Source organism: Protobothrops mucrosquamatus, unplaced genomic scaffold, assembly GCF_001527695.2.
Source record: "Protobothrops mucrosquamatus isolate PMUCROS unplaced genomic scaffold, P.Mucros_1.0 scaffold_177, whole genome shotgun sequence".
Classification (NCBI taxonomy): Eukaryota; Metazoa; Chordata; class Lepidosauria; order Squamata; family Viperidae; genus Protobothrops; species Protobothrops mucrosquamatus.
Window position 1 is genome coordinate 2,964,399 of NW_015386253.1, and position 25,421 is coordinate 2,989,819.

A 25,421-nucleotide genomic window follows, 5' to 3' on the forward strand; every position below is an offset into this window, starting at 1 on the left:
TGTCACACACACACACACGACAGTGTCTTGGGCTTTCCAAAGACTCTCCATCACTAATAACTTAGTATCAGGCAGACTACTGCAGCAGTTATGTAAAGGTAAAAATGTATTCACATCAAATAAAACCATGGACTTATCATACTTTGGTAATGCAAGTTCTCTCTCTACATAACTATTTGCAAGGAGCTTCTTCTGATAACATAAGCCTTCACCTACAAAAACTCATTGCACAATAGAAGAATTCACTTCACTCTTGGTCAGCCCTTCATGACCTTCATATCTGTTGGACAGTAGCTTTCATCCTACCCAGTTAAAGTAATCCATATTGCAAAAATGTTTGCAGGTTAGATCACCTGAATGATTTGTGGCAGGGCCAGTAACAGAAAATTGTTATTCGGGCTGGAGAAGGGGAGATGAGTTCTACTTTTTACCAGGACAAAGCAGTGAAAGAAAACAAAGATAATTTTAGCAAGGAAAGGGAGATTTCAGTGGAAGTGAAGAGTCAACCCTACAAATAAATGTTTTCAAAGACTCTGAAGAAAGTCAGGTGTGCTGGAAGCGACCATGTACATGTACGTAACAATATGTTAGAGAAGAAAAGCCCCGGAAGAAGCAAAAACCGAGGCGGAGTTAAGTGACCTACCAGAAAGCTTCAGTGGTTGGGGTTACTGGCCATAATACATTAGAAAAAGGGAATCGAAAAGAGAAGGATTTCTTGGGGCGAGAAAAGCTAGAGAGGCCAAGGATGGTCTGGGATAGCCTTTCCCAAGCTGGTGGCACGACATATGCGTTGAACGACAATTCCCACGGCAAGCGTTTATTACAACGGGGCTGGTCATTTCGCAGATGTAGAGACCCTCAGCTGGGGGAGGCTCGACCCAGGACGTAGCCGGAGAAAACAGAAGTCTGTTAAAGGGAAGAGAAGGGGAGGGGGCGCCAGAGGCACCTTCATAAGAGGGCTTGTTTAACCCCCTAGAGGGGCACGAAATTAAAAGTGGTAGTTCCCGCCGACCATTGGCCGCTCACTCACAGCTTCAGCTCCTCGTAGGCGGCGGCTGCTGCCGCGGCTACCACCTTGGTTCCCATTTGCTCCTTCGCCAGCCGCGCAGTTAGGCTCGGACTCTGCCTGCTTTCTATTTAGAATTCCTTCCTTGCTTCCCGGTCGCTCAGGCCTTCGAGACGGCACACCACTTAGGACAAACTTAATGAGAAAGCATTCCACGGCCTCCCGAAGAACGATGCAATGACTAGGGAAGCTGGGATTGGTGGAATCTGTCGTTCTAACCACGCCAACCTATGCTAGATGAGTAGGCGGGAACCACAATTGTGACGTTAGCTCCGGCTCTAGGCAACGCCGAATAGAAAGCGATTTGGGATTGACCATCATCCGTTGTAATTTCGATTTAAAGAAGTACGGGTGCTCCTAACTGAGGTCTAAAACAATGTTTTCAACTGTTGCAGCTTGAAGATGTATGGACATCAACTATCAGAATTCCCCAGTAACATGTTGTCTGGGGAATTCTGTAAGTTTGAGTTACACATCTTCAAACTGCCATGGTTGAGAAATACTTGTCTAAAACGAAAGACTATCGAAAGGTTTTGATTGGTTTAACCCACCAAAAATTCCTTATGGCGCCACCCTCAAGAAATCTGTGGATGAAATTTACAATGCCCCGGAATTTAGAATACAGGCAAAAAAGTTCTCTTTTTTACCAGCGTGGGCCAGTGGCGCAATGGATAACGCGTCTGACTACGGATCAGAAGATTCTAGGTTCGACTCCTGGCTGGCTCGATGCTTTAACTTTTCTTCTTCCTCAAACCTTTAATTCATTCTTTATAACTTCTAGACTAGCGGTACCTTACCTATTTATCTTACTCCAATATTATTTGTACACCATGCCTGGCAGAGATATTAGTATTTAGTGTTAGTTTTTATACTAAATATTCCGCTGGGTTCCTACATTGTGCTAAACTACACGTTGTGGTGGCTCAGATGTTTCAAAACTGCAGTGCGCCCAATTCAAGGGAGAAAAGAGCAGGGGGAAGATCATCCAGCTACATTGGTACAAAATGTAACAACACAAGCAGTGTTCCTTCCCAGTATGCTTATGTATCACCACTGCTGTAATGGCAACAACTTGTAAGTACAATTAAAGATGGTCATTACCTATAAAACCCTATAGGGCATAGAACATGGATACCTGAGGGGCCACCTACAGTTTCTGCTCACATAGTAGGTATATTCCATATCTCTTCTATTAAATGTACAATCTCTTTAGAGATTATAGCAGCTTTATTCACAGTATGTGTCAGTTTGATGATCCCACAATTTGTAATGGCATTTTTTCCTCTTCATGACTCAAAACCATTTATTGAAACATCCAGTTCAGTTTAATAATACCAATAGAGAAGATTTGTAGATCAGGGTTGAATTAATGGGTTCCTTCATGCTCTCTGAGCTTGGTGGTTTTCTTACAGATATTTTATTACCCAAATAGGTAACATCAGTTTCATAATAGTAGCACATTTCTTGCGTGTGATGTGTTTTCAGAGTTGACAATGTGTAAATGTATTAAGGTGTAAAGTGTATGCTTTCTTGAACTGCTTTTTCTCTGTGTCATATAATATATGTGGCTATATGCATAATTCTGTATTTTGTCATATTTATGTAGTGTATATTGGAGGTGGTGACCCTTTGAGAGCTGTATGCAACAAAATTTTATTTTAATGTATGCCAATTAGTGTACGTACAAAGTGACAATAAAGTTATTATTCTATTCCAGAGGTGTCAAACTTGCAACGTCACATGACGTATCACGACGTATTGCGACTTTTTTTCCATTTGCCATGACGCATCCGCCCATGGGCCGGCAGTTTGACACTCCTGTTCTATTCTATTCTTCTGTTCAGCTGCAATTTCCCTCATTAGTTCTGCTGCTAAATTGCTTATGAAGTGGGAGACAAGTGAGTCGCAAATATCAAATGCATGTTGCATTTATTCCTAAAAGAAAAATACACCAGAAACGATGTTCCACAATGTAATCAAAGTCACATGAAAAACTAAATGTTTAGTTTCATTAAAATGGAATTCAAATTAGAGACTTTTAAAGTGAAAACTTGTGATTATGTGCATCAAATCAGTATCGGTGCTTATTGACTATATAAATTTTCTCATTGTCAATCATTTTATACTTTCTATCCATATGGGATTTTTTGGTAAAAATACAGGAGTAGTTCATCATTGCCTTCTGGTAGGCATTTGCTTTAGCTGGAGTGGCTTTTACTTATGGTTGATCACTGGAGAAAAATATTTTAGGCAACCACTCCCAACATTCTTTGTTTATTTCTCCCAAGAACACTCTCACAGCCACAATGGGGGCAACATAAGTTACAATTATGATTAATAAGATTATTCCCCATGTATTTAATACTTTTACTTTGTCTCACTTAAAATTACAGTGGGGTAGCAAAATTTTTAAGCATTTTCAATGCTTTTGGAAATTAAATGCAAATGGTGGGAGAACCTTTAAATATCTGTTTCTATTAAAGCTGGAGAAATGGCAGAATTAATTATAGGAACAGGAACTAGTTTTGCTGCTTGTTGAATACTATTTTGCACCTGTGCTTGTACAAAATGGAAGTATATGTCAATCATTCTAACTGGCCTTGAATGTTTATCAGTCTTACAGAATTAGATATTATCATATATTTAAACAATGCCATTATGCAACTGTGATTTACAAGGAAAAAAATCAATCATACAATAAAATAACTTTAAATTTGTTATTGTTATTCTTTAAACCTGAACACATAAATAAACCTGAACACATAAATAATTTCATTTTCTAGCAAACAAAGATTTTGTGCAAGTGTAGAATCAGTGATTTTCCTTCCCTATTTCTATCCATGAACATATGGGAAGAGAGAAAAGAGTTTTCATTCATCCGGAAATAATTTCAAATATTGAACACATGGATAGAGTGTTTTCCGGTAAAATCTATCTATTAGAGCAGCCTGATCTACCCAAATATGCGACGGAGCATACTGCTTCTGCTTTCGCCTTTCAATCCCAATCTAGGAGCCTTCACAGGCAGTTGCTTCTGTGACGAACTATTTCTGTATTACATTTAAATTTACCGACAAAGAATTAAAGGGAGACTAGTATGGTTATTTCGAGCTAGCTGATGAGAGCTAAATGGTTCGAAATAGCTAGTCTCCCTTTAATTCTTTGTCGGTAAATTTAAATTTAAGACATGGATAGATAGGGTTGCCAGGTCTGCTTCCAAAAAATAGCGGACAAGCGGGCGGGGGGTTAAGTAGTAAAAAAAAGTAGACCGTACAGCTTTAGATTACGTACCATTTCATCATAAAGCTTTTGAATAAAAAAAATGTCCACTATTTTGTGAAAAAAAAATAGTGAACATAATGTGAAAAAAGTGGACTGTCCACTCAAATAGTGGACACCTGGCAACCCTATGGATAGAAAATTTATAACCTTGAGTTGCTGCTGAAGCAGAACGCTCAAGCACCTCTTATATCCAACAGGAGATCTCCGGGATTTATACCTTAGTTCCCTGGGATGGGCTCCTGTTTCTTCACCCATTAGAGAAATCCTTATTGCACCCTCCCATAAATGACCACAGGAAACTTGGTATTAGAGAAGGCGCCCATTAAAGACCAGTTTAGAGATGAGCTCTACCCTCTGCTTTTTTTCTTTCCTATACTGTCTGGACTGATAGCTCTGCCCCGCCTATTTTCTGCACAAAGGTCACCTTCCTTATTGCACTGAAGCTATGAGCTGACTGATGATCCTGCAGAGGAGGCGCTTCTTTTAAAACAGCCCTCTAATTAAACCTTGACTTCCGGAAGAGAAAACGGAGAGGCGGTGCTTCCGGCCATTCATTCAGCACTCGGTCAGAAGCGCGCCAGTGACTTCCCTTCGCGAGTAACGGAAGCGGCCTAGTTTGAGGTGGCTGCACCAAGCTCAATTTTTGATCATTCCTTTTGGCTTCTCATCCTCGGGGAGGTTTCTGTCTCTGGTTTAGCCGCTTCGAGTTGCGCCTCCTGCCTTTCCGCCATGAAACTCGTGCGGTAAGTGTCAGCTCTTCGGGAAAAGCGGGAACAATTCGGAAACACGTTCGGCCAGGCCCTGGCTTTCTTTTCATGGCCGCCTCTCCCTTCACTAGACTTGAGTTCTTTCCGACGCGCTTGAAGATCTTTTGTTGTCTCGTTTTGTGCTCTTTAGCTTTGGCTTGGTTCTGCTTGATCTTCAGGAGAGCAAGAATTTTCCCTTGGTTTTGGCGATCTATTCTCAGAATAAAATCCATTTCATCTCCTTTTTTTTCTTTGATACTGATAAATGATAAGGATTTGAGATCCACTTCATTTTGAAATGGAGAATCAGTATTATTACCCTTAAATGTCTTCAGAGCCAGGACTTTGCTTTCGTTAGGTGGCCATTCACAAAGGACGGCGAAGCTATTATTTCTAGTACAAAGTATATAGCGAAATCCTAACAGATGCAGGTTAAAATAAGGGAAAAGCTATAGCTGCTCAAATAGCAATATTTTACAGATCTGATTTTAGGCAACCTTATTCAGAAGTGTGAGTGATTATTATCTGCTCATTTTATATATATCACCACATGCTAAGGCTCAGTCTAGTAATTGTAAGCTGCAACTATTAATATTATTGGGCAAATACAATCGAGGTTGGGACAGATTGTAAACAAACTATGCATGTAGTAGCTGTATCATTAGTGCCCATTATGTACCTAATTAGACAATGTCAAGCAAGCAATTAAGGTATGCATTGGGGACATGAATATTATAATTTGAAATAGCCAAACCAAGAGAAAGTCTAAAATGCCAATTTATCTACTCTAAATATAGCTAGACCTTCTTCAAAGACTTTTAATGCCTTCAAGGGGTCTTTGAAGGGTGACATTTTCCCAGACACACAGAGGTTTGTCCATTGATCAGCCCATAGAATGACTCGGATGTCAAATGGTTTTTGACATTTGCTTGTGGAGACACTTGCCTTTTGCATGAATTTCAGCTTTTATTGTCATTGTCTCATTATGTAAAGAAATTCATTTACATATAAACTAACATGTTTCTTCCAATTATGCAGATTTCTTATGAAACTTAGTCATGAAACTGTCACCATTGAACTGAAAAATGGGACCCAGGTACATGGAACCATTACAGGTATGAGGTTTTGGATGAAGAAATTGTCAAAAAGATTTGTAACTAAATAAAATTCTGAACATTTGGCAAAATTCACAGGTATCTTATCTTTCACTTAAATCACGAGTGTGTACATGTTCCCATTTTATTGATGCAAGTATGCTTTGGAACAGAACTACAGCACTGAGAAATATCTAGCATTATTAGAATTGCATTCCTGGATTAGACTGAAAAAATCTGTTTACCCAAACTCACTATATGATTTTTTCTATAACTTCTAAAACTCCAGCTATTCTTTTGGAGCATTGCTTTCTGTATATTTTGTGTTTCATAGAAATCAATGACAACATTTTCACAAAAATTTTCATTGTCAAAATAAAGAAGAAATTGTCATTTATGTTTTAATACTTGTATGATATTCCAGCTAGGAGTCTTCACCTTTCTTAAATTACTGTATACAGTTGGTATCTTAAGAATATGATGTGGCATTGTTGCAAACAGCTGGGGAATTTCCACTGAATAAAATGGTCGTAATGAGGGGTTGTAATGAATATTCCCTCTATTAAATTCTTCCATAGGATATTCCTTTATCCCTGCTTATCTTTGTTTGGACAGTTAGGCAAACATCCAAGTAAAAGATCTGGTTATATCTAGCAAACATTATTTTTGATCTTATGTAGACCATTTGTGGTCAGTAATTCTTGAAAATAAAGTTTGGTTGTAACACAGATTTTCCCAACCTTTCTGGCTTTGCTGACCAGCCCGGGGGGGGGGGTTAATGGTCCCATGCAAGTGGCAGGTATGCACACCTGTGCTTGTGAAATAAAGTGCATGTGCTCGCCTGCTGCTCATGCAAGTGGGAATGTGTGTGCTCACCCGCTACTTCCATGGCCCGGTTCCGAATGGCTCAAGGTCTGGTAGTAGGCTGTGGCCCAGAGGTTGGGGGCTGTGTTGTAGCATATCTATGTTCCTTTTTAAAAGCTTTTTTTTATTGTAGGACATTGGGTAGAACAAAAGGCCTGATAGTTGCCAAGGGAAGAAGTGTGGCCAGTTGACTTACTTGTTATATTAGAGACCATAGTTCTAGTTAGAGAAAGATTGTGATAGGAAAAAAGTTTTGAATGACTGGAGGATAGGTCAAGTACATGAATAGTGTATGGAAGAGAGAATTTCTGTATCTATGTAGGAAATGTGGTTGAGAATATTAAAAAAGAAAATGGAAATAATATTTTGGAAACAGGGCAGACAAAAGATTCTAAGAAAGTGCAGTGTTTTTTAAAATATGTGTTTGTTTTAACGATCCTTATGATTTTTCAAGCTCTATATAGTGATGATCAAATGTATAGCATTCTCACGTATTTTACATAAGGTAATTTATGCTAGTTGTATGGCCATAGATAGGCAATCTTGGAATAACATAGCCTTCCATAAGATTAGGAAATGTTCTATATTTTATTTTTCAGGAGTGGATGTCAGCATGAATACCCATCTTAAAGCTGTAAAGATGACCTTGAAGAACAGAGAACCAGTCCAGTTGGAGACATTGAGCATTCGAGGCAATAATATCAGATATTTTATTCTGCCAGACAGTTTGCCTCTTGATACTTTGCTGGTGGATGTTGAACCAAAAGTCAAATCCAAAAAAAGGGAGGCAGGTTAGTTCTTGATTTCAGACTTCAACAGTAAATATCTGCTTCAGAACAGATTTAATTTAAGAACATTTTAATTTAACATCCGTGATGATGCCTAAATTGCAGCTTTAATTCTTACTGTAGTGGTTTTAAAAACAAGTTTTAACAATAAAAGGTTTATTTCGCATTGATTTGTATCACTTCAAAAATAAAAGTTGGAAGATTTCTCACTCATTTGCTGTTATTTTTGCATAATCATGTGATTCTGTAATGATCTTTTATCATCTCACCCCTTCAAATCAGATTTGATTCTATAAAACTAAGTATAGATTGTTTGGTACCTGGCTAGATATCATGTAAGACTAATCACATACTGTCTTTCATTTCAAAAAAGTTCTTTCAATTTTAAATTCTCTATCCCTTGTCTTGTAATTAATGGAGCAATAACAATTGCTTAAATAATTCTTAAATAGCAAATACATATTTCTTAAGTTACTTAAATTAAACAGTTAATTTTCCTTGGACAGAAACAGGGACTAACAGCAAATACTGGGGCACATATCACCAGACATGTCACTAGAAGGCAAAATCACAAAACTGTATCTCCCTTACTTTGGCCATGTCATGCAGAGGAATTCACTGAAGAAAGCAATTATGGAAGAGTTAGTGCTAAAAGGAAACCAGGAAACCAAAAGAACATGGTGACTGGACACCATCAAAGCTGACACCAGACAGAACATAGAAAAAGAACTAGTGCAAAATTGGAAAGATTGGAGACCTGGCCCATATATTTAGAATAACGCTGTCAAGTTACATATTTTAGAGCATTATTTCTTACAAGTTTATATTTCACAAAACCTACTCATTTTCGAATTTGGAAGCAGAGATAAGTGACTTGATAAGATCATTGTAAGAAAAGAGAATGGTGATATTTTTTCACTTTTGAGTTATTTGGAATAAGTTTTAAAATAAAAATATATACAAAATACAAACATACAGTAAAAAGTACTATGGTATGATTGCCTTTTTAAAAATAAAGTTTTATTTCTTTATGTTCAGTTGCAGGAAGAGGACGTGGAAGAGGAAGAGGACGTGGAAGAGGACGTGGAAGAGGAAGAGGGGGTCCAAGACGATAACTTCTTTTTATCTGTTTTTAAAAAAAAGGCCTCAAACAACTGGTATTTTTTTACAGGTTTTGTTTTGTGTCAGTTTAAATAAACAAATGTGGAAATGTGTCACTAAGTTCAAATTCTACATTCATACATTGCATGAAACCCCTGATTACACATGTATTATCTTTAACATTGATAGCCAAAACTTGGAAATTAACTTTAAATAGAAATATTTAATTCTGAATTCCAGAACTGTGAAGTTTGCAGTCTATCTTTTCTTCTTATATCATCTGCTGAAACCTGAAGCATTTGTGAATATTTCAGTTTATAGAGAAAATTAAATATAGTCCTCATTTAGCAGCCACATTTGGGACCAGCAGCTCTGTTGTTAAGTCTCTAAGAGTACTTTTCTTTTTTGTACTTCTCTATCCTTTGAAATTCTCACCATGATATGTATTCCCCATTGTGACCTTCCTTACTCTCTTGTAATCCCTTTCCAATCTCTCCACTCTACAAAGGGAGGGGACCAAGGGAAAATAATAGGTCATTTACAGTACAATCTCTGCTGACTGTAATAGCACTTGTGACTGAGAGAATGCTGTGGAGACTGCAATTATGGTAGTTGCTTGTAAAGTTCTTTACCATTGTAATTTCAAATGGTTTCTGAACAAGATAATTAGTAAGCAAGGATAATCTGTATTTTGAAATTACTTTGAAGAGTGGCATAAGGAAACAAAAACATTGTACTGAAATCCCTTTGTCTTAAAAGCAATAAAAACTAAGAAATAGGCAAGTAAAACAAAAGTTACAATTTTCCTCACAGGATTTTCTGATTTAGGTTTCTGTGATTTGATAATAACATTAAAAAATATTTCACAGTAAGTATTTAAACATGATGTCATGTTCAGTATATAACTAAAATTTGTATGTCTTTAGTTTCTTAGTTCATAATTCCAGTGTAGCCCTTAAAATTTTCTAGCCCTGTTGCCCATTGTTTTTATAGTTCTTTTGGGAATTATGGACATTCATTAGATTGCTACAGCTCTGGTAGTAGTAAAGAATGACAATGCTTTGTTCATATAACTTACAAATTACCATGAAAATGAGTTGCATAATCAAACTATCCATATAGAAAAATCAGTTTCTTGTACCACATGACTTCTTGGATGTTTTACAACCAGAGTTCACATTCACATATGCCAGATTTCCTTTGTGTAATTGAACAGAACCAATATTTTCAAGTATAATCTTGTCTTTATCAAAACCAATCTCCAGTTATCTTCTGCAAAGCCGTTTTCTTGATGGAGAATGGATAAGTCTATTTTGGCAGGAATATTTGGTTACCCGGGATTTGCTTTGTTGATTGCTGCCACTTAAAACGTATAATCTTCAAACTGGGATGTGAAAACTGCATCGGTTGCTAAAGTCCAATTATTGGCGATTTCTTCTGAGCTTTATAAAAGTTACTAATGCTCCTAATGGTATGCATAATGATGTTGATGCCACAAGCAGACCAATAACTACTAGGCCACCTCTTGAATAATCTTTTGTAACCAGCTTTCCCTACAAGAAACATAACCAAATTATGAAACTGCCTACAATAATGCCAAGGAAAGATATGTTGCTATTTTAATCTTGGGGTTGATGGTAAAATATTTCTATTACTAAATGATCACATTTTTTCATTTGCATTCTTTTCATAGTGATAATTTTTCATGCTTCAAATTTCAGTAACGGTAATTATAATGCTAGTAGCCTAGAATGGCAATTATATACTGTAGATGCTACCGTAGTAGCCTAGAATCATTTCAAATTCAAAGGCAGATATTTTTCACCATTTTTCCAGCTTGGGTCCATTTTATTGGCTGCAATTCCTGGAATTCCCAGCCAATATAATTTTTTGCTATACTGACCAGCAAATTTGAAAATTGCATTCTATAATATTGGAAAACTGCCATGTTAGGAAAGGATGTTTTACACCAATGTTTTATGAATTATTTATTTTTTATATTTCTAGATCGCCCATCTCCCCCAACTGCTAAATTTAAGCTGCAAACAGAAAAAACAAATTCAGTAAAATACCTCTGTTGCATCCCAGGCTTGATACTGGGATATCCCTGTCCTGATGTAGTCCGTGATGTAAAACACAAACAGGCTTATGATTAATATTGGACTGATAAAAGCCCATAAAATTTTCCAATACCAACTTGGCTCATGTCCTATCATCACACAAAGGTCTTTACTAAATCTGTTAAAGAAAGAAAAGCTCTTGACATCTTGGAAGAAATTGGTATATAAGTGCAAAATAATAAATTATACAATGACATGGTAATGATGTGATAAGAAAGCATTGTTACTAACTTACCTTTTTAACCCATATATGTAACAAACAGCAATAGTTTCCACCAGTACAATAAGCAGCAAGGAAAGAGTAGCAGCATAATCATTGAAGATATTAAACCAATAGTTACCAGCCCTTGTAGTAAATATTAGGCCAATGACACAGTTGATGATGCACACGCTACCTATAAAAATAACAAATGCTTTCAACCTCAGTGTTTAAAAAAGCTTGGATCAGAACAAATTTTATATTCTTTTTACTGAATATGTAGTCTTGCTAGAAATAATAGTTGCTTTAATTTCAAATCAGACAAGATGTATTGCAGTTTTTTCAACTTACCGATGATGGCTATAATTGGTATAGTCACACAATTTACAGAGAGAAAACTAGCTTATAGCAAAATAATCTATAGTGTTGAATCTCAGTCTTTAAAAAAATAGAAAACAAATTGGATTGAATTGATATATCAACATTAAGTCTGATTTGCATTGTCTCACAAGATTATAGGTACAATTGGAGTGGGGAGGTACCTTTAAGTCAGCTTGGACTCCTGGTGACTGAACAAGTCTCTGCAATTTTCTTGGCAAGCTTTTTGGGGAGTGGTTTGCCATTAGTGTTCTTCCTAGGATTAAAAGAAGGACTGGCCCAAGGTCACTCAGCTGGCTTTGTGCCTAAGGCAGGCCTAGAATAGATGGTTTTACAGTTTCTAGCTCAGGACCTTAATCACTACACCAAATTGGCTCCTTTTTAGAAATAAGGATGCTCACATTTCTAGTCATGGATATTTTCCTATTTAGAAGAGGAACTGCCTGCAGTTGGCATTCACATATAACCATAAGAAGGATTATGCATGATTATGATCAAAGCCATACAGGTAATCCTTGAGTTATGAATGTAATAGAGCCTGCCAATTACATTCGTAACCCGAGGAGTTATTAATTAGATCACATTAAATGAAAGTGATCCCTGTTTTACCCAATGTATTCACTAGTCAAATGCATAGGCCGTTAAGTACACGTGAGGTATCTCGGGGGGGGGAAGACCATGGGGGGGCTCTGCTTCCAACCACCCAAGGCCTCCTCCTATCCACTGAGATATATCATGCTTTCCCCCCCCCCCATCCTGCCCCACTGGGTCTCCACAGGCACTGGGCCTGTGGAGATTCACTTACTTTTCGAAGATCGTGATCAAGCGAGCTGTCTCCTCTCCAGCCTCTTCGCTGCAGTTTCTTTGCCTGCTCCTGGCGCTCCAAAAGCGGAATGGTGAAAGCAAAGACAACAGGACAAGTGCGTCCTGCTCACCTTCGTTGACTCACCGAGGCTGCCTGCACAGGACACCCATTCTGCTTTTGGAGTACCAGGCAGCCTCGATAAGTCTGAAGGAATGCGATATTGCGTCCCCAAAGGCTTCTGTTCTCACGCCGAAAGCTTTTGCAAAGGAATGGAAGTTTGGGGGGAGTGCTTTAACGCTGCTCAAAGCCTTCTGTCCCTTTGCAAAAGCTTTCAGCGTGGAGAATAGAGGCCTGAAGGAGTGCAATCTCATGCCCCCAAAGATTTCTGTTCTCCATGCCCACAGCTTTTGCAAAGGGACAGTTCGGGGAGCGATCTCGCACTCCTGGCTCACCAAGGCTGCGTGGCACTCCAAAAGTGGATCGGGTGTCCTGTGCAGACAGCCAAGCTGAGCAGACCATGCTTCCTCCTGCTCTCTCCACTCCATTTTTGGAACGCAGGTAGCAGGCAAAGAAATCAGGCTGCCACGCAAACCCCGCAGCAGAGAGGCTGGAGAGGAAACAGCTCCCTTGGGGAGAGAGAAGGAGCAGTCAGCCTGTTCTGGAACTCAGGATCTTCGAAAGGTAAATGAGCGATCGGTAACAGGGTGGAGAGGAGCTGGTGGGCTAATATAGCAGGGCCAGTGTCTGTTAGGTCCCTGTCAGGGAGGGGGAATAGGCAGAGGGGAGGTTGCAGTGTCTCTGTGGTTGGTCATAAGGTCGACTGATTGCCGTGATGCTGCAACATTTATAACTTTGAGACTGTCGTAAGTACTTTTGGCAGGGTTGTGTCATAACTTTGAACCATTGCTAAATGAACTGTCGTAATTCGAGAACTACCTGTATTGCAATTACAGGCATATCATGATATCTTCTAATTGTACTGCTAGTCTTGCCAGGCCTTGAAATTATTCAATATCATTGTAGCTATCAAATTTACCTGAGATAATCTCCCTGGGTACATGAGAAGAGAGGAACTTGATGTCAGTCAGAGGAGTAAGAATGGCTGCAGTGTTTCCCAGCATGCTGCCTATTCCAAGCGTCAGCAACATGACAAAATATAGCACTGAATACAATTGTGAGATCTCCATATTTTTAATCGCTTCAGAATATACTATGAATGCTAGCCCAGTCCCTTGCACAGCCTGATGAAAAAAGAGCAAAATTATTAAGAAGAACAAATTCAGTATCTTGTATACAAGAACCATTGGTTAAAGGAAAAATCATTTTTCCCCAGGGCCTAACCATTGCCTTAACAATTGTAAACTATTGTTTAAAACCTGAGGAAAAAAAGATGAGTTGAACTGAGTCTATGAATTAATTTATTACAAAGATGGTTTCACTTAGAGGACAAAAAAATGGCAAGGCAGTTAGGTCAGATGGCTGCTGTATTTGACTATGATGTAAATATTTTAGAATGTGGCTGAACTAAAATAATATGCTGAATATTTTTAATTTATATGCTTGCAAAAAATATGAAGAAAGTTGTTTTGACGTTATTTCTTTGTGGGGTCCTATTCACTTGTTTATTGCTGTTTGATAGATCTTTCTGCTATCAGATCTCAACCATTTAAAAAGTTATAGATAAGGAGTAGCACTTTCAAGTGAGCCTAAGAATGAACTGGAAGCCAGTGAGAGCCATTTATTGGCTGTGTTTATGTAATATCCGAAGCCATTGGAGGAAATGGTCCTGTATCTCTTCCATTACCTCTACGAAGAAAAGCAATATATAAAGTGAAGAGATATAGGTAGTCCTCAGTTAGCCATTACAATTTGGATTGGCATGGTTATTAAGCGAAGCATTTGCAATGTGAAACTGACTGCTTACATTCCTATTTCAGATTTCCTTTGCTTTACAGATCTGCAACTGTTGTAAATGTGAAGATTGATTGCAAAAAAAAAAAATCATTATCACTGTAACTATGAATGATTGCTAAATTAGTGAATCACTAAACAAGAATTACACACACACACACATATATACATATACATATACATATATATATACATATACCTATATAAAATTTACTGGGTTATTTGATTAGCCAGAATAATTTCAATTTGTTGGGTTCACTTAATTTGCTAAACAATCATTCAGCAAATCTTAAGGGCTATTTCTAAAAAACCTAATTTCCAAACAAGCAAGCCATATTTCACCATGTGTACCCAGTAAAGAATATTGAAATTAATCTCTGTTCATTTATGTTTCATCTACCTGGCCATATATGGGCTGCAAAATCCACATGACAACTAGATGGCAACATTTACTCAAAAAACTCTCAACTTAGTTGCCAACTATTGATCATCTGTGTTTTTGTAGTTCAGAACAAATCACACATCAATTTAGGTGGCATGTTAGAATCCAATAATAGTCCTACATGTGAGATATAAATCTCACTACGAGTATTTCATCCAATCTAAATGATTTCCGTAAGTGCTTCAGAGCTTGAGATGATACCATTCAGTCAAAATTGGTATTAATTACGATCTAGATGTTGAAACAAAACAATAGTACGGGATTGTAGAAGAGATGATGAAATTGAACAATGGTATGGATAGTGGAAGTGACATTCATTCTGGATAAGTGCACAATAACCTGTGAAAAGTTGCCTTGCACATTTTGCAACACCTGATTTCTGTGAATATGGTTACTAATTTTTTGCAAAATCATATCTAGTACTATTGTAATGTCTTTCAAAAGTTATATTTTGCCTTTGTGAGCATTGTAACATATAAAGAAAACAACACGTATTGTAAAACAATTGAGACATAACATTAGGAAAAAGTCTTAATACTGTTGCCATTGCAGCATCAATTATAAGCCTCTTTTTGCAATTTGATCCAGATTACCAGGTGGGAAAACTATTATATAGTTTTGAACACAAACACACATGCATACACAAAAACAAAATTTTACCCTGACTTTCAAGGTTTATCATTCATTCATTCACCACAATGTAGTTATAATTACAATCAACCCACTTCAAAGGATTGTTGTTCTAGGTCCACTTTATTTATTATTTATTAATAATATTAATTATTAGTATTAATTAATCAAGTTGGTGAAGCTTTGTTTACATGGAAATGTAAATTGAATAAGAACTTAACTGCTTGAAAAAATGTTAAGATTCAACAAGTTTCAATACCCAAACAGGAATATGCATTGCTATGAAGATAAAAATGGAGAACTGACAATCATCTGAAGTAAGACTAAGAGATAATTACTGATTTCCCCCAAGATGGCGTGCTGAATGGCAGGCAATTTTTTTCTCTCCCACTGACAAATTGCTGATTTTGTCACCAAAGCTGGCTATTTATCAACTTTGCTTCCTAGAATCGAACAGGAACAAGAAGGAAGGACAAAGAAAATCTTTGGACGTTTGTGCATCTTCAGAGGAGAGGGATCTTGAAGATTGCAATTCTCAGTAAGGAGCGATCAGAAGGTCAAGTCTTTTACCATCTTTACCATTCAGCTGATCATTTTTTTAAGCATGCCTTGGTTTTAATTGCACTTTTAAAATTCCTTTACTTTTCTATCTATACTTTAATAGACTAGTGCAGGGATTCCCAGCTCCTGAGCCACAGCCCAGTAACAGACTGTAAGCTATTTGCAACTGGGCCACGGAAGTGGCGGGCTCACACGCACGTGCACATCCACACTTGTGCGAGCAGCAGGCAAATCCATGCACGCAAGCTCCATTTGTATGAGTGATAGGTGTGCGTCCATGCTGCTTGCACAAATGGAGCTGCATGCGCACGTTTACCAGCCGCTTGTGTGGAACCATTCCCGTCTTCTCCTCCTTGCCAATCCACAAAGCCAGAAAGGTTGGAGAATTCTGGACTAGTTGACTGCTGACCTATCTTACAACCCTTGCTGGATCTTTACAACTTTTTTCTTTGTTCTCTCATTGTTTGCCATTGAATTACAAAACACTTTCATTTTCTGTAAGGAAGCTGGTGGGGATAATTCACTCTCTGGTAGTAAAAGTTACCCAATAGGACTTACACTTACATTGGATTATATTATAAGAATTTTATTCTTACCAATATTTTTTTTAAGGAAAGAAAAATAGGAAAATTCTTTTGATTACTTTTTACCCGGGAAAAAAATTATCTTAACTTCTCTCTACATTTTGTAATGATATATCTGCTTCTCTTATCCTTGAAAGGAATTGTGTGTTTTTCAAAATGTCTACAGAAGAAGATAAAGCTTTTCTGGGAACCTTTAAAAAAAGAATGCTTTCTATTTTACTGGCTTTCTTTCTAAATAATAAAAAAAAAAGATGCGTTAACAGTGGTTTAGAATCAAACTCAGGATAACACCAAAAAGCAGAAAATAACAGTTGGACTTTGCAATTTGAAGAATTGGAATATGATTTGTTGCTGCAAGACATGAAGAAGGACAAACCTGGTCTGAAAATTCAGATCTAGCAGAAAAGTTTGACAAGGACACGAATACAAGAAATTCAGAAATAATGGAATTTATGAGTGATGGGGTTTTTTAGGATGAATCCTGCCTTTTCAGAGAGACTTTTTGAACAGTGGATGTTGCAGAGATACTTATAACAGAAACTCCTGGCTCTGTGAAATGGGATGCAATTGTTGGGAAATATCCTAATTAAAAATCTAAAGAATGGTTTTATTATCAAAAGTCCAACGAGGATCCTGGCCAGATTAGAGATAAGGATTGAAGTGATAAGAAACTGTTGTAAACTTTCTATGAGCTTATTACAATAAAAATAGTTAATAAAGGGCTTTTTAAGTTTAACATAGTTGTTGATTAACCTGTTATTATAGCTAGATGTATAACAGGTCAGATTGGTTCAAATAGATGTACAAGCTTATAAATCTTAGACCTGACTCATAAGGGGAGAAAACTATTATTGTTATATATTTGTCAGTGTTCAACTAGGGGGATGATATGTATTTTTGTCTTTTGTCTTTCTAATATGTCTTTTTAATGTCTTTATTTAGTTTTGTTTTTATAAAATCTCCAATCCCCCCCCCTTTGAAGTTTGTATTTTAATTTTCTGTATTAATTTTTTTTAAAAAAGACTGAGAAGTAATTACTGGTTCATGGTGAGTTTATGGCTAAATGAGGATTTAAACAAGGTCTCCCATTCTCAATAGATCAGCTATTGCATATTCAAGGCACTGACCAAATTTCTTGACATCAGCAAGTGGGTGTCATCATATTCTTTCTGGAAAAAAGAGGGGAAGGAAGGAAGGAAGGAAGGAAGGAAGGAAGGAGGGAGGGAGGGAGGGAGGGAGGGAGGGACTCACAGTGTCTAGTTCAGTTTCCAAAGTGCAGTTCTTGATCTGTGGCAATACTTCTGCATATTTTCCAGGATAAGCAGATTCTAGGTACTGCTTCATGTTCTCAAGGTTTTCTGTTGTCAATAAACCTTCCTTCAGATCAAAAAAATTAGTCAACAGCAAGATCACCCTGAAAGGCAATTTAAAAAAAAAATATAATAAAACAAATTACAGGATTCTCAACACTTTTCAACATTTTAGAGTTTTCAAAAAGTAAGAAGGGGAAAGCAATTCAAGGAAGACAGAATTACTGTTTATTTATCATAACAAAAAATATTATTAAATTTTAGACAATTGTTAGCAGCACATTAGCTGTGGTTACAAGTATTAAGATCCATTTTTAATGAGATTTCATACTTAGTTGTCATCTTATTTCAGAAACCTTTCTAAACCCAGACACCTTATATATCATAAAAGAAACTTTTCTTGGAATATGAATCAGGAATTATTTATTGAAAAAAATCCTAACTTCAGTAAATCATTTTTAAATGTGTATGTTGATTGAGCAGATTTAAAAGAGAAAAATAAATCTGGATTAAAAACCAAGCTTACTTGTTTATGCAGCTTTCATAGTTGAAAGTTGCTTTAAAACCATAAATGGAGAATGTGACAATGCTGGCAAATATTGAGGTGGCACTATTTATTAAGGAAACAATGATGGCATGTCGCTCACAATTGTTGTTTGGCTCATTGTAGCTGGCAAACGCTATCAAACTACCAAAGCCCAGGCCGAGAGAGAAGAAGATTTGAGTAGCTGCATTAATCCAAGTCTTGGGGTTTGCTAGTTGCTCTAGCTGCAAGGCATAATTGATGAGAATGGATTAATGATGTATCATTTTCAGAAAGTAGCTATATTAGTCATATTACGCATAGCAAAAATCCAGAGGCACCCACAAATTTCTTTGTTTTTGTAGCATTTCAAAAATTCTACTTCCTTAATGGAACTGAAAGACAGCTCACTACCAGTCTGTAGTTTATGATATAGTTCAGAGGCCCCCAACCTTTTGGGCACCAGGGACTGGTTATGTGGAGAGAGGTTTTTCCGCAGACTGGAGGGGGCTTGGTTTTTTATGCTGCCTTCCTCCTGCAAATGGGGCTTTCCTTGTTTGTGTGGACCAGTTGCTGGCATGCCGCAGCCCGGTACTGGTCCATGGACCAGGGGTTGGGGACCCCTGATATAGATAGTCCTTGATTTACAATTGGTCACTTAGCAACTGTTCAAAGTTGCAACAAAACTGGATTTGAAGTTCTGACAGTTTCCTCTCCCCCCAGTCATATTATCAAACTTCAGCCACTTTGAAACTAGGCAGCATTTGTGGCCTAGTTTTACAAGTTTGGTTGAAAACTGGCATTTACTTCTGGTTTTCGGCAAAACTGCACCTATAGCAAACCACTGGATTGCTTAACAACTATGGCATTCACTTAACAACTACAACTGCCATTTTACAATTGCTGTATTCGTTTAATGATTGCTGCAAAAAAAGTTGTAAAAATGGGTCGATCATGTGATCAATCCATTTTATGACCGTCACGACTTACAACTGTGATGGGCAGGCTCCATTTTGATTATAAATTGAGGGCTACCTGTAATGAAAAAGAATGCAGCATATTGGCTCAGCTTAAAACACAGCCATTTTCTGCAGTTTAATTACTGTAAATCCAAATGCATAAGGTCATATTTACATCAGATTTAATGAATTTCTTTTTTTCTTAAAAGTACTCAAAGTTTAATAAGATAATTATGGTTTTATTATTACTAAAATAAAGTTGGTGCCAGGCATTTGAGTATCAGGGATGTTGTCCTGCACCTGACCTCCTTTTCTGCAAGTGTAACCAACCTTTAAATTCAAAGTTATTGCTTGAATCTGTAGTATTGGGAATAATGCAATGGGATATTTTTATTGGCAGAGAAATATCTATAACCAAAAGAGATAATATCTCCTCTTTTCCCCTAGATAAATCTGTCCTAGAGGAGTGGGAGATGAGCCAGAGAAGATTTGGGAAGGAAGGCAGGATTCCACCATATTATGTGGTATTGATTATTTTCCTGTTTACCCAGTTCTGTAATCATACTATGATTAAATATTGTCCACATATCATTCATATATATATTCTAGTTTTATGTCATATGTATCACAGGTAGTCCTCGACATATAACCATTTGTTCAGTGACCATTCAGACTTATGACAATACAGAACAAAGAGACTTATGACCCATGCCAGAAATTATGGTTGTATCAACAACCTTGCAGTCATGTGAATAAAATTTAGGTATTTGGTAGTCCATCCACACTTATGCCCACAGGGACAGGTCAACTACCTTCCTATTTCCACCACCACTACCTATGACCTTTTGGCCCTCTGCCATCCTATATCTTCTTGTTCCTGCTGCTAATGAGGCATGCCCACCAAAAAGCTCATTTGCAGTGGTCCCTGGATGCAGCTGGGCTTCAGATTTGTTGGAGGAGGAGGAGGAGGAGGAGGAGGAGGAGGAGGAGGNAGAAGAAGAAGAAGAAGAAGAAGAAGAAGAAGAAGAAGAAGAAGAAGAAGAAGAAGAAGAAGAAGAAGAAGAAGAAGAAGAAGAAGAAGAAGAAGAAGAAGAAGAAGAAGAAGAAGAAGAAGAAGAAGAAGAAGAAGAAGTCATTTTCTTTTATATCATTGCCCAGCTGAGTCTGGCAATTATCAGCAGGAGCAAGGAGCTAGCAAAGCAATAGAGTGTTGGGCTACAGGGGTCTCTGAGTGCAGTGTCACAAGGATGACTGTGTTTGGGATTGGGCTGGAGTAGCTGCAGTTTCCCAGGTATGAAAAGCAAGCACATAGCCACATGATTTTAGGATTGCTTGTGACCCCACGAGGCTGGAGGCAGGCTGGCCAAAAGGACAGAAATGGAGAGGAGATAAACAAGTGGAGGGAATTGGGTGCATCTCCTTGCCTTAATCAGACTTGGGGCTAGGAGAGACCAAGCTCAAATGGTTTGGATTGGGATGTGTGCTTTCTTAATGACCTGCAATTCTTGGTTAAAAACAGGAACACAGAATGCCAGGATTGTGGTCACAAAGTGATGTGGTTACGTGACATCTGCTTTATAACTGCATCACTTAGTAATGACTATTCCAGTCCCAATTGTTGTCATAAGTCAAGACTGCCTGTATAATTCAGTTTCCAGTTTTTACATTGTCTGATTTCCCTGACCACCACCACCACCTCCTCCTCCTCCTCCTTTTCCTCTTCCTCATTTATCACTTTGGGTGTCGATGGAGATACAAACTGTTCTGGCAGTTTCAACCATTGTTAATTCATGCTGTTATATTGTGTTCCCTGACATTAGGAGAGGTTATATGTCATGCAGCTGTTGTTGTTGCCTTTGAGTCACTGTTGACTCCTTGACAAGTCCCTGAAGTTTTCTTGGCAAGATTTCAGAAGTGGTTTGCCATTGCCTTCTTCCAAGGGCTGAAATAGAGTGTCTGGTCCAAGGTACCCAGCTGATCTTAAGGGAGGATTGTCACAGTTTCTAGGCTGGTGCCTTAACCACTACACCAAACTGTCCCTTATATGTAATGCTACGTCATATAAAAAGCATGTTTTTATATGACGTAGCTGGTGCCTTAACCACTACACCAAACTGTCCCTTATATGTAATGCTACGTCATATAAAAATCCCAAATTAATTTTTTTGGACATCAACAGAGCAGAATCATTTGTGTATGTATGTATGTATGTATTTGAAGAGGCGACAATGACTAAACGAGGGTACTCAAGGGTACATTTGAACATTGGCATACTGAGCAGGCAATTTGTATTATTACTGAATTTTGATTCTATTGCTAGTAATGTATGTGTGTGTGTGTGTGTGTGTGTGTGTATTTTATGTATATACTAATTTTCCACAACTACTGCCAAGATGATATTCAACTAAAAATAAAAGAGCCTTTCCCCTGGAGAAAACTAATAGAAAACTAATCCTTTAGAAAGATTAAATATATTTTAAAAAATACATTTCATTCCTTGCCATAACTTGGGGCCAATATTAGCTCCAAAGAAAGAGCATCCCATGGTCTAAAAGCAGTGGAAAATAAGAACTTCCTTCATGTTTGGTGGATAGCCCTTTCTTTTCAACATATCATCTTGTTCATTTCTTAGTAAGTAGATGAATTCATAATAAGAAAAAAAATGACACCATATTACCAGACTTTACATTATTTTAAAGTTTTTTTTTAAAGATGCAGCCCAATACAGGTAGTTCTTGAGTTAGGACCATAATTGAGCCCAATATTTAAGTTGCTAAGTGAAACATTTGTAAAGTGAGTTTGCCCCATTTTACGATTTTTCTTGCCATAGTTGTTAAGTGAATCGCTGCATTTGTTAAATTAGTAACATGGTTGTTAAGTGAATCTGGATTCCCCATTGACTTTGCTTGTCAGAAGAGCATAAAAGGGAATCACATGACTTCAGGACACTGCAACTGTCATAAATATGAACTAGTTGCCAAGCATCTGAATTTTGATCATGTGAACATGGGGATGCTGCAACGGTCATAAGTGTGAAAAAGGGTCATAAGTCACTTTTTTCAGTGCCATTGTAACTTTGAATAGTCATTAAATGAACTGTTGAAAGTCGAGGACTACCTATACTCCACTGATTTAATAAAACAGGGATGAGAAACTCTTGTTTTTATAGTCTTTAGAATTCTCTCAAGGTGATGGCTAAAAACTGAAGGCAATTTCCTGCTATTTTTAGATAGGAAATGGATACAAATAGTCCTTGCTTACTGACTGAATTTATGACAGTCCTTCCCCCAAAAAACTACTTACAACCTGGTTCTGCAGTTCTGAATCCACAATCACTTAACTGCATTTTGGGTATTTAGCAACCAGTTTACAGCTGGTTGCAGCATTCCAAGATGATATGACCACACTTTATTACATTGTTTGCCAATTTCCAGCAAAAAATACCCACAGTAATATATTGACTCAATCACTGTGACGTTCACTTAATGACTACTGCATTAACAATATGGCATTTGTTTAATGACCACTGAAAATTAAGTTATAAAATCAGGTCTGGTCATGTTGATGCCTCAACATAGCAGTCATGACTTATGATGGAAATTTTGGGCACCATTATGGTCATAAATTGATATTATTTGTATTGTAGAACTGTAATACAAAAGCATTAATAGGCATTTTTACTTTATAAGGCACAACAATCAACAGTCTCTCCAAAAAACATAGCCCTATTTATTCTGCATTCTTCAACCCTCCCTCATCCAAACTTTAATGCCCAAGTATCAAATGATTGCCCACTTATGCTATACAATTATTGATAATCAGGACATTCTCAGTATGAAAATGAATTTAATTAATTAATCAATTAATTAATTAATTTGCTATGGGATAACTCTGGGCAGCTAACAACAATAAAATATAAAATTATAAAAATGTATATAATTTTTCATGTCATCTTGATAACATCATAGCATCTTTTACACCCTGTTGGGGCATCTTTAGGGGGGAATGTTTTTTAAAAAGTCAAACATCAAAATTCTGTCCTTTTTGAAAGTGTTGCACATTCAATGCATGCAAAAGAAGGGGAAGCTTCAATTGCATGATTTTGGTACCATCTTGATTTTTTTGACCTCTTCCATAGATGTACAATATTGACTGTACCTTCAGCAAGCTAATACTAGTGTTCTATTTTAAATGTACCTTTGGAGTGAACATATATCGCAGTCCATTAGTAGCTCCATGAAGTGTTAAGACTCTGATTAAATATATAATAAGGACTACATAAGGTAATGTAGCTGTTACATAAACAATCTGCAAAAAAATAAAAAGGTACATTTATTAGAAGTGGAAAATATTCCTATAGCTGATAATTAATATCTTTATTTTAAATTCTAAATGAGTTTCAAGAATATTATTATTTAGCATTAGAGATTAAATTCCAAATGGTACATGTGTACTCATACTGAACTCTTAATTATGAGCTTCAATCAATAAAATAAATAATTCAATGTTTTGGAATATAATTTGGAATGGCCATAATTTCTGGTTCTTATGACAAATGAATATATTATTGGCTTTAATTATGTAGGTAGTTCCTGACTTACAACCACAATTGAATCTCGTGTTTCCATTGCCTGTTGTTAAGTGAATTTTGCCCCATTTTATGATCTTTCTTGACACAGTTGTTAAGTGAATCACTGAGTTGTTAAATTAGTAACACGGCTGTTAAGTGAATCTGGCTTCCCCATTGACTGCTTGTCAAAGGGTCACAAAAGGTGATAACATGACCTCAGGACATAGCAACCATCAAAAATACATGCCTGTTGCCAAACATTCAAATTTTGATCGTGTGACCTTGAGAATACCACAATGGTTGTAACTGAAAAATTATCATACATCACTTTTTTCAGTGCTGTTGTGACTTTGAAAGGTCACTAAACAAATGGTTATGTTGAAGACTATCTGTAGTTGGCTAAAAATTGTAATATTCTAATAGTCATTGAAATAACATTTAGTAGGGCAAGCTTTCAAATTTCAGATCTTTCTATGACAACTGAATTAAGATAACTAAATGTTTAATGTTGTTTCAGTTCTTCAAGTACATATGCATAGATGCAAACATGCACATGCATTTACTGCCTATTTCATTTCAACTACGCACATTTCTATTCATATGTTTATAAAAACCTTTCTAATAACATGAACTTTTGTGATAGAGAAATTCACAGAGCTCAGAGTCTATTTTTCTGTTAAAAAGTCACCGGTTGTGTTTATTCATACAACTAACTATAATTCCCTGGCCAAATTAAATCCCAAATTATTTTAAAAGGTTTTCAGGATTTTTTTCTTGTCTTCAGTTATATTTATGAAACCCTAGTATGTTCAACTCCAGTACATTTCTTACCTTTCCAGTATGTTCTGTTCCACGCAGAATACACAAATAGACCACTAGCCAAGCCAGGATGAGACAAGCTGCTTGCTCCCATTGGATGCTTCCACTTTCCTCAATGGATGGAGAAATATTGAGGGTTTTCCTATACCAGAAGTACTGAGTCGGTGTTGCTTTCTCACATTCTTCCTCATAGTTTGTGTGGTTAATACTCAGTGGACAGCTTGCCCATGGCAAAGGATCCTTTAAGGGTGAATCAGACATTAAATCCATATAGATAATTCCCAATACTGTCGGACATCCAAATACAAAGGCTGCAGTGCAAGATATGGGGAAGATGGCTATGTGATAGACCACATGCACTGGGTTTAATCCCCAATGTGACTAATCACCCACAACAACAATTTTCAGGCCAGAACTGATAGTTCTGTAAGTACTTAGCAATTTCAAAGCAGCAATTATTGTACAAAGAGCCAGTTAACTGAAGGGGCATAAAGAAAATGATATAGGTTTGAACCACTATCTTTAGAAGAAGCACCTCAACATTCACTCTGGCAGTGGGCAATCTGCTGCTTGATTTGCTTCATTCTTGTTTACAGTAAAGACTCTTATCTACCCATGCTGTTCCTGGAAGACTTTTGCCAGATCATAACCATGTAAAATGTTAAATCT

At 37.1% G+C, this 25,421-nt stretch overlaps 3 protein-coding genes and 1 non-coding gene across 5 annotated transcripts in view; 2 read left to right on the forward strand and 2 right to left on the reverse strand.

Annotated features, from left to right (window-relative positions):
* Nucleotides 1-1,213, reverse strand: part of SACM1L (SAC1 like phosphatidylinositide phosphatase) — a 41,443-nt gene extending 40,230 nt beyond the window's left edge. Inside the window, exon 1 of the mRNA XM_015822967.1 lies at nucleotides 1,031-1,213. Coding sequence (XP_015678453.1) covers nucleotides 1,031-1,086 — 56 coding nt within the window. The 5' untranslated portion in view covers nucleotides 1,087-1,213. The remainder of the gene's footprint in view (nucleotides 1-1,030) is intronic.
* A 506-nt stretch (nucleotides 1,214-1,719) lies between these two features.
* TRNAR-ACG lies at nucleotides 1,720-1,792 on the forward strand. The gene has a single exon. It is a non-coding gene; the product is annotated as a tRNA-Arg (tRNA).
* Nucleotides 1,793-4,916: 3,124 nt separating this feature from the next.
* SNRPD1 (small nuclear ribonucleoprotein D1 polypeptide) lies at nucleotides 4,917-9,061 on the forward strand. Its single transcript, XM_015822997.1, has 4 exons — nucleotides 4,917-5,091; nucleotides 6,133-6,209; nucleotides 7,652-7,843; nucleotides 8,879-9,061. The coding sequence occupies exons 1-4, from the start codon at nucleotides 5,078-5,080 to the stop codon at nucleotides 8,953-8,955; spliced, it is 360 nt and encodes a 119-aa protein (XP_015678483.1). The 5' UTR covers nucleotides 4,917-5,077; the 3' UTR covers nucleotides 8,956-9,061.
* An 859-nt stretch (nucleotides 9,062-9,920) lies between these two features.
* The window catches only part of SLC6A20 (solute carrier family 6 member 20), a 35,010-nt gene continuing 19,509 nt past the window's right edge, over nucleotides 9,921-25,421 (reverse strand). The window contains exons 4-11 of one of the 2 annotated variants that reach the window (XM_015822978.1): nucleotides 24,765-24,992; nucleotides 23,561-23,671; nucleotides 18,408-18,649; nucleotides 17,823-17,985; nucleotides 13,480-13,684; nucleotides 11,297-11,456; nucleotides 11,014-11,179; nucleotides 9,921-10,494 (exon numbers count right to left, since the gene is read on the reverse strand). In XM_015822978.1, coding sequence (XP_015678464.1) covers nucleotides 10,363-10,494; nucleotides 11,014-11,179; nucleotides 11,297-11,456; nucleotides 13,480-13,684; nucleotides 17,823-17,985; nucleotides 18,408-18,649; nucleotides 23,561-23,671; nucleotides 24,765-24,992 — 1,407 coding nt within the window. In that variant the 3' untranslated portion in view covers nucleotides 9,921-10,362. The remainder of the gene's footprint in view (nucleotides 10,495-11,013; nucleotides 11,180-11,296; nucleotides 11,457-13,479; nucleotides 13,685-17,822; nucleotides 17,986-18,407; nucleotides 18,650-23,560; nucleotides 23,672-24,764; nucleotides 24,993-25,421) is intronic. The other variant, XM_015822985.1, reaches the window with a different exon arrangement.

Coding starts and splice junctions, on each gene's coding strand:
- SNRPD1 (XM_015822997.1), top strand. Junction 6,210..7,651: donor GGTACATGGAACCATTACAG/GTATGAGGTTTT, acceptor TTTATTTTTCAG/GAGTGGATGTCAGCATGAAT. Junction 7,844..8,878: donor ATCCAAAAAAAGGGAGGCAG/GTTAGTTCTTGA, acceptor CTTTATGTTCAG/TTGCAGGAAGAGGACGTGGA.